This window comes from Microtus pennsylvanicus, chromosome 10, assembly GCF_037038515.1.
Source record: "Microtus pennsylvanicus isolate mMicPen1 chromosome 10, mMicPen1.hap1, whole genome shotgun sequence".
Taxonomy (NCBI): domain Eukaryota; kingdom Metazoa; phylum Chordata; class Mammalia; order Rodentia; family Cricetidae; genus Microtus; species Microtus pennsylvanicus.
Genome location: NC_134588.1, coordinates 93,352,340 through 93,359,911, shown reverse-complemented (window position 1 = coordinate 93,359,911; position 7,572 = coordinate 93,352,340). Strand labels below are relative to the sequence as shown.

Sequence of the window (7,572 nt, the reverse complement as noted above, 5' to 3'; positions counted from 1 at the left end):
TTTCTTTTTAACACTGTGAGGTAACAAGGTCAATTTGAACATTTATTAATCATTGGAATTTTAGAATATTCTGTTACAGGCATTTTAAGACAAAGAGAAACCAGAAAACAAATATTTTTCCCCAATAAGTAGAAAAAAAAAACCTGTGGGAATTTGACCAATAAATTTCCTTTCTTCGGGATAATCAGAATGTTCTCTGCCAGATCTGGATCATGATGCTTTTCAAAGTGCTGCAATTCCAGAATCGAAACTCCCTCAGCTGGAAGGAATGTGAGCAGCTATCCCTGCCAGCCACTGAGATTTCACACAGAGATGAGGCCGAGGTGACTCTGCCAGGGTCGACTAGACATCTGGATGACAGCTTGTTGAGTCTGGCTCTTGATGGCAATTCCAGAAATCCTTCTAACTTAGTTGTGCGAATAGTGAAACAATAATCCTTAGTCAGTGGGATAAGACAAAGGCTTTGTAGAGTATTTTAGGCTAGACATGACAGCACAGCTGTGTGAGTTTAAGGCCTGTCTGGTGTATACAGTGAATCCCAAGCCAAGCTGGGATACAGGTTCAACTCAACTCATACACACACACACACACACACACACACACACTCACACACCTGTGTATATATGGACGTAATAATCACCAATCCTGATGTGGAGAGTATTAAAAAATCATTGCGGTCAGTTTTGTAGTGGGGCATATGTAAGAATGAGAAAGATGAGACGTATTCACACCATCCCCAGTCTTTGCCAAGGCTTTAGTTTTGTCATTCTGATATCCAGACCACCCCTAAGTGGGTGGCTGGTGGCTCAGGATTCACAGATCTCTAAAGTGCAGAGGCGGAAGGGAGCAGTGCTGTCAAGCTTAAAACAGAAAGTGGGGCTGACTCCACAGCTTTGTGCGGTGTTTCCCTTTCTGTTGTTTACAGGCATGCCTTTCCTGAGACTCCTGTCATTTTTTTTTCTGCTCCTCCTACAAAGATGACTTCAAATTCACTCTAAGATAATATCTATGGCACTGAAAGAGAGCTCAGACAACATGCTCAACTCCGTTGCTCTTGAGCCAAAGGGAACTAGGTGAACAGTTCTAGTCTTCAGCCACTCCCTGAGAGTTAAATCCTGCTGAGGTGGCCCTGGGACGGTGACTCAAGATTACTGGACTGGACCAGTGGAGCTCCCGGCTCCGCATGAATCACCACCCATGTTCTCAGGGTACTGTTTCCGTCACCCGTGTTTTCTCCCTTTTAAGCTCTGTTGGGATCACGTGTCTTATAAACCAGCTGCTGCAGGCCTCAGTTGGCCGTATTTCCCTGTTGTCATGCCTGCTGACTTCACCCACTATCCTGGAGAGACTCATGAATTCTGAGTCACCAGCCACACACTTTGGGGTTGTCTGCATATGAGAATGACAGAAACAAAGCTAGGCACCGGGTGAACGCGTTTCACTTTTTTCATTCTTATATCTTGCCCCAATACAAAAATTCAAAGTCATAAATTCAATTAAAATAGTTTCTCTATGACAGAGACTCACATTGGAGCACTGGACTGAGCTCCCAAGGTCCAGATGAAGAGCAGAAGGAGGGAGAACATGAGCAAGGAAGTCAGGACCGCGAGGGGTGCACCCACCTACTGAAACGGTGTGATTGATCTGATGGGAGCTCACCGAGGCCAGTTGGACTGGGACTGAATGAGCATATGATCAGACCAGACTTTCTGAATGTGGCTGACAATGAGAGCTGACTGAGAAGTCAATGACAATGGCACTGGGTTTTGATTCTACTGCATGTACTGGCTTTTTGGGACCAAACCTGGACTCTTTGGATGTAAAGCTTCCTAGGCCTGGATGGAGAAGGAGGACCTTGGACTTTCCATTGGGCAGGGCACCCTGACTTCTCTTAGGACTGGAAAGGGAGTGGGAGTGGAGGGAGTGGGAGGGAAATGGGAGAAGGGGAGGAGGTGGAAATTTTTAATAAATAAATAAAATAAAAAATAATTCCTCTTTGCAAGTTTTTAATCCACCGTAGCATCTGATGGGTGAAGAAACCATCAGATCAGAAAGGATTAAGATAAAACTCCTTTCCCTTGACCTATTTCATCTCTAATAGGTCAAGAAAGAGTGGGTCTGTGCAGTACAGTGAGTGCTAAACTGAGTGATAATCTTATTGGCATTGATTCTGATCCTGCAAAATGATTAACGAACCAGTTGATTCTTACGTTTGCCCAGGATGTGGGTAACGCCGAAAGAGATAATTAGGCTTCCCTCAACATAGTCCTGATCTTGTCACTGACCCTTTTCACAGCCTCCTTCACTTCCTTGTTGCGAAGGGAATAGATGATGGGATTGAGGAATGGAGTCAGAAGGGCATACACTAAGGCGATAAGCTTGTCGGTGCCCTCGGGTCTGTTCTGAGGCGAGCCCACGTATACAGTAAAAGCAGAAGCATAGAACAGCGCCACGACTGTCATGTGGGACGAACAAGTAGAGAAGGCTTTGGCTCGGCTGGCAGCTGAAGGCAGCTTCAGCACAGCTTTCAGAATACCCCCGTAGAGTCCCAAGATGAGGACAAAATTGCATCCAGTGGCCACACCAATAACCGCCCCGTGAACCTGAGCATGCCAGCTGGTGTCCATACATGCCAACCGCATTAGTGGTGCCAAGTCACAGAAGTAATGGGCCACCTCTTTCAAACAGTAAGGTAAAGTGGCAGTGAGACTGGCAGGCACCAGGGCAGCTGAGAAGCCAGCCACCCAAGTGGCCCCTGCTAGCCACAGCTGCACCTGTCTGCTCATGAGTGCATGGTAGTGGAGCGGGCGACAGATGGCCAGGTAGCGGTCCAGAGCCATGACACCTAACAGGTAACACTCAGTCATGCCCAAGGAATGGAACACATACAGCTGGACAAAGCATGCAGTCGACGGGATGGGTGAACGTCCGCGGAGCAGGGTATGTAGCAAGGTGGGCACTGTGGTGCTGACATACCAGAGTTCCAGGAAGGAGAGGACACTGATAAAGAAGTACATGGGAGTGGACAGCCCCGAATCTGCTTGAACGAGGACAATGATGAACAAGTTCCCTGCAAGTGTGAGGAGATAGATGCACAGGGTCGCCATGAAGGCAAGAGGTCGCAGAGTGCCCGTGGGGCTGAAACCAGCAAGGATGAAGGTGTGGGTCCAGGTGTGGTTAGCACGGTCCATGATTCCAAGGAGGAGGGGGAGTTAAGATGCAAGACGAACTACTTCAGCATCCTCCATCTCTTCATGCAATATTCCTAGAGCCAGGAACAGGAACTGTGAGCACACGGCTGAGTTTGGAGATTGTCTAATTAAACCCCTTATGTTTTCATACTGAAACTGCACCTCCCCCTCCCTACCTCCTGTCCAAGGCAAAATGATTGGCTGAATGACCCAACATCAGTAGGTGGCTGGGCTTGGACTAGAAATGACAACTCCTGACCCCGTTTAATCTTTGTGTATGTTCTAGTACTGAACTCTTGAGAGTCCAGCAACTCAATTCTCCCTAGCCAATAAAAGGGGAGAAGGAGCTTTTCTATTGTAATCCTTCTTATGAGCTTTATCTTTTCTGAGGACTCCGTGCAGCTAGTTTACAATGATAAAATAACCAGAGGTATTGTGCTGTTGTCAGGGATTGCCACTTAAAGGTTGTGACCTCTCTCACGAAATCTTACACTTCATCCACTGTTTTGGGAGGGAAGGATTAGGTGATCTGGGCATGAAAATGGGGCTGACACTCCAAAAGTGCTCTCTAAAATATCAGGCCCATTCTGTGTAATGATTATTCATTCAATGCTCATACGGCAGCTTTTAAAAGTGGGTTTTCCTGAGTGACAGGCAACAGGAATTATCAAAGAAGAAAAGCGTGAGTCAGAATCCCCAGGCAGGGAAGAGACTGCATCAGCCAGAGACTGACTGCATCCCCTTGCTCTGACACACCCCAGCTGTACAGTCTGAACTGGGGATTTTTCACTTAACCAACTTCCTCTTCCCAAAAAGAAAGAATAGAAACACTTGGCAGTTCATTCCTGAAACTCATATAAGTTTTGATTTCCCGATGTTATTGGAAAATGATTGTGAGTTTTGTGGGCATCAAGTCTCATTTTGCTTGAGTTTTCTGGCCACACCCTGAGAGGATCAAAGCTCTTGCCTAATTCTCTTTTGAGAATCACATACCTGCTTTACCACCTTCACCTGTTACCTGATCCCTTGATGGCTTTAGAAACTGTAGCTTCCTCCTCAGAGCAATTTCTGTTGCTATCTACTTATATCCAGTGCTCCTAGAAAGTCCATTTTCCCAGAGGCTCCTTGTGGGTGTTTCCTGGAACTGTCAGTGTCATGAGCTCTTAGTGAAAGTCCCTCTGGGGCAACAAGTTGGGCAGAGAGAAGTGAAACATGCCAGTTCTATTTCTCAGATAATTACTCTTCATCTTGCACCCAGGACTGATGCCTTCATCAGTAAATTCATATTCCAGTAAGAGACAGTCAAAACTAAGGCTGTGGGAAATGATTTCAAAGGAAGAGATAAATAGTTGTGTAAAATAATGTTAAAGTGATTGTAATTTTTTAATCTGACTATCCCTTTTATTGGCATATTTGTTCATAATATTGTTTCCTAAGGAAAAATATGAACCAAAGTTCAAAGTGATATCATATGCAGCTAAACCACTGTGACAAGAAGTACTCATTCATCAAATGGACCACTTTTTGTTTTCCGTATTTTATGCTAGGGTAAAGATAGTATAGAGGATGGTATTTCTTTTCTCAAGAAGTTTAATTTGTAATGTGAGAAATAAACTTTAAATAGAAACTGAAATAAAACACAAATATGAAACATGTGAATAGATATTAGCCAACTCAAAATAAGGTGTGTTCAATCTGGAGCAATATTCTGGTATTCTTCTCATGTTTTTACTTTGACAAAGACCTAGAAGTTCACAGACATACTTGATTTGAAAGGTGGTAATCAAACAGATGTTCTTCGTGTATTAGATGTAAGAATATAATATAACATACTTTGAATGGAATGTTAACAATACTTATGTAAACTTCATACTTATTTTCATTAAACCAGGTTATCCTATTTCTAGGATTTCGTCTTGTATTTTCCTTTAGTCTTATTTATAATTGTAAAGACCAGAAGCAATTCAAGGGATCCACAATAGGGAACTGGTTAAATAAAACAACCAAACAAGACAAAGGAGTTTTTTTTTTTTATCAAAATGAGAATGCCCTTCCTGAAATGATATATAAATCGTCCAGGATGTATAGAAATACTTACATTAATTTGCTTTCACTAAAGAAAACACTGAAGAGTTCTAAGAAACACTATTAAATTTTTTTATGAGTATAGTGTATGTAAAAGCACAGAGAGGGAGAAACTTGGTTTGGGAGAAACCCTCATTCACATTACCTTCTGTAGATTACTTGATTATTAAAAATAAAATAGGCATATTATTTACTGTTATGATTGTGCTCACAGTAGCGTGATGACATTGTGTCCTGCTCTAGCAATCAGTGATGAGTGTCTGTTTCCTGAGTTGTGAGATGACTACTGAAGACTCCATACTAAGACTGCAAGTTCTTCATACTCATCACTGAGCATAGACCTTAATGATGAATTAATCTGATCCAAGAGATGCTCAACACTTCCTTTGGGTATCACCAAGGAGTGTGCTGCTCGGGACGTATTTTTTTGTCTTCACAAATACTTTTCAACAAAGGTTGAGATAACTGTAATTAGAAAGACAAAAAGTTATGGTACCTACTTTGCATAGGTAAGAAGAATGACAAGAACGCCCAGGGTTTCACTAAACACCTCGGTCCAAGGGAAAAGATCAACTTGAATCACTATGAATTTGGCTGTCATTTACATGATAAATGTGAGATATATGTAAATTAGGCAAGAATCCCCTTTATGGAATTTATATGGAAAAAATTTAAAGTAGTGTCTTTCGCATATGGATATATACTTTTCCACATATAAAATACTTTAACACAAGAGTTCTCTCTGCATATGCTTCTATTAGTTACTGGATGAAAATTCTATGACGACAATTGGGTTAGTCACCAATCTGATTACAGCAGAAGGCCAGTTAAACACCCTCTGTGCTAATGCTAGGCGTCTTAGCTAGGGTCATCCTTGTGGATTCCTGAGAATTTCCCTAGCTCAAGGTTTGTAGGCACTGGGCTGAGCTCCTGGAGTCCAGGTGAAGAGTGGGAGGAGGGACTATATGAAGGAGGGGGTCAAGGTCATGATGGGGAAAATCACAGAGATAATTGATCCAAGCTAGTAGGAGCTCATGGACTGGACTGACAGCTGGGGAGGGAACCTGCATGGGACTGAGCAGAGCCCTCTGAATGTGAAGAACAGTTATTTGACTTGATCTGTTTGTGGGACCCCTGATAGTGGGATCTGGAATTATCATTGATGCATGAACAGGCTTTTAATGGAGGCCATTCCCCGTGGTAGGATACCTTGCTCGGCCTTGATGCAGGGGGGAGAGTCTTGGTCTTGCCTCAACTTGGTATTCCAGAGTTTGTTGGCTGCCCAGGAGAGGCCTTACCACCCTGAGGAGGGGATGGGAAGTGGGGGAGTGAGGAAAGTGGGAGAACGGAAGAGAGGGGTAACTGTGGTTGGTATATAAAATGAAAAATATTTAAATAAAATAAAAAGAGAAAAAAAACAAAGAATTCTCTCAACTTACCTATTGTCTGTGTTTCAGAAGTGAGAAAGACAGTGCAAAATTCAAAGACATAAGGGGGAAAAACTATTAAAGATAATGACTAAACCATGGAAAGTGATGTTAAAATCCCATTCTAAACACTATCTGCCCTGTGTCTGGAGGAAAGGGGATCTATTACCACCTAAAAACCCTCTTTACTGCTCAGACCATGGTCATCCACTTTGTATATTTCATTTCTTTTAATCTTTGTGGGAGTTTCAGTTCATTATTATGTTTTAAGGGTAAGGAAACATAATTCAGAAGATGTTCATGTTTTTCCCCAGAATTTTTTAACTAAAAGGAGGCAAAACCTGTATATTTGTGGACATATTTCCCTCCTCTTTGGCATATTCAGAAGTTGACCATCTGACTGGGCCTACATCAGGTCCTCCCTTCTTAAAACAGGGTTTTAGCTAGAAAGAGATCTCAGGGGCAGACTGCTTGCCTAGCGCATTTAATGTCCAACATTCAAAACAGTGTTGCAATCACATAACAAACTTTCTTAAAATAGGGAGAATCTGAAAAGTCTTCCATGCCCAGCACATGTTTTGCAGCAATGGAATGAAGCCAAGAATGTTGCAATAGAGTAGCAGAGGTTGCCAAATTCATCTAAGGATGAATGTGTGTTTTTCTTTGTGGGAAGTTCAGAACTATTTCTTTATTTGCCTCAAATAACTGGCACTGACTTTTAAAAAGAATGTGTAAAGGAGTGTAAAATCAGAGAGGGGGCTGAAGAGGTGGGTCAGCAGGGAACAGCAGGGAAAACCTGAATCCGGTCTCCAAGACCCACATGGTGAAAGAACAGAACCAACTCCTATAAGTTGTTCTTTAATTTCTTC

At 42.7% G+C, this 7,572-nt stretch overlaps 1 protein-coding gene across 1 annotated transcript; it reads right to left on the bottom strand.

Annotated features, from left to right (window-relative positions):
* Nucleotides 1-2,246: 2,246 nt before the first annotated feature.
* LOC142858168 (olfactory receptor 6N2-like) lies at nucleotides 2,247-3,191 on the bottom strand. The gene has a single exon (XM_075987363.1). It carries the CDS (start codon nucleotides 3,189-3,191, stop codon nucleotides 2,247-2,249), a length of 945 nt encoding a protein of 314 aa, XP_075843478.1.
* Between the last annotated feature and the right edge of the window lie 4,381 nt (nucleotides 3,192-7,572).

What these genes read in the sequence shown, in the direction of transcription:
- LOC142858168 (XM_075987363.1), bottom strand. Translation starts at nt 3,191, where the DNA reads ATGGACCGTGCTAACCACACCTGGACCCACACCTTCATCCTTGCTGGT.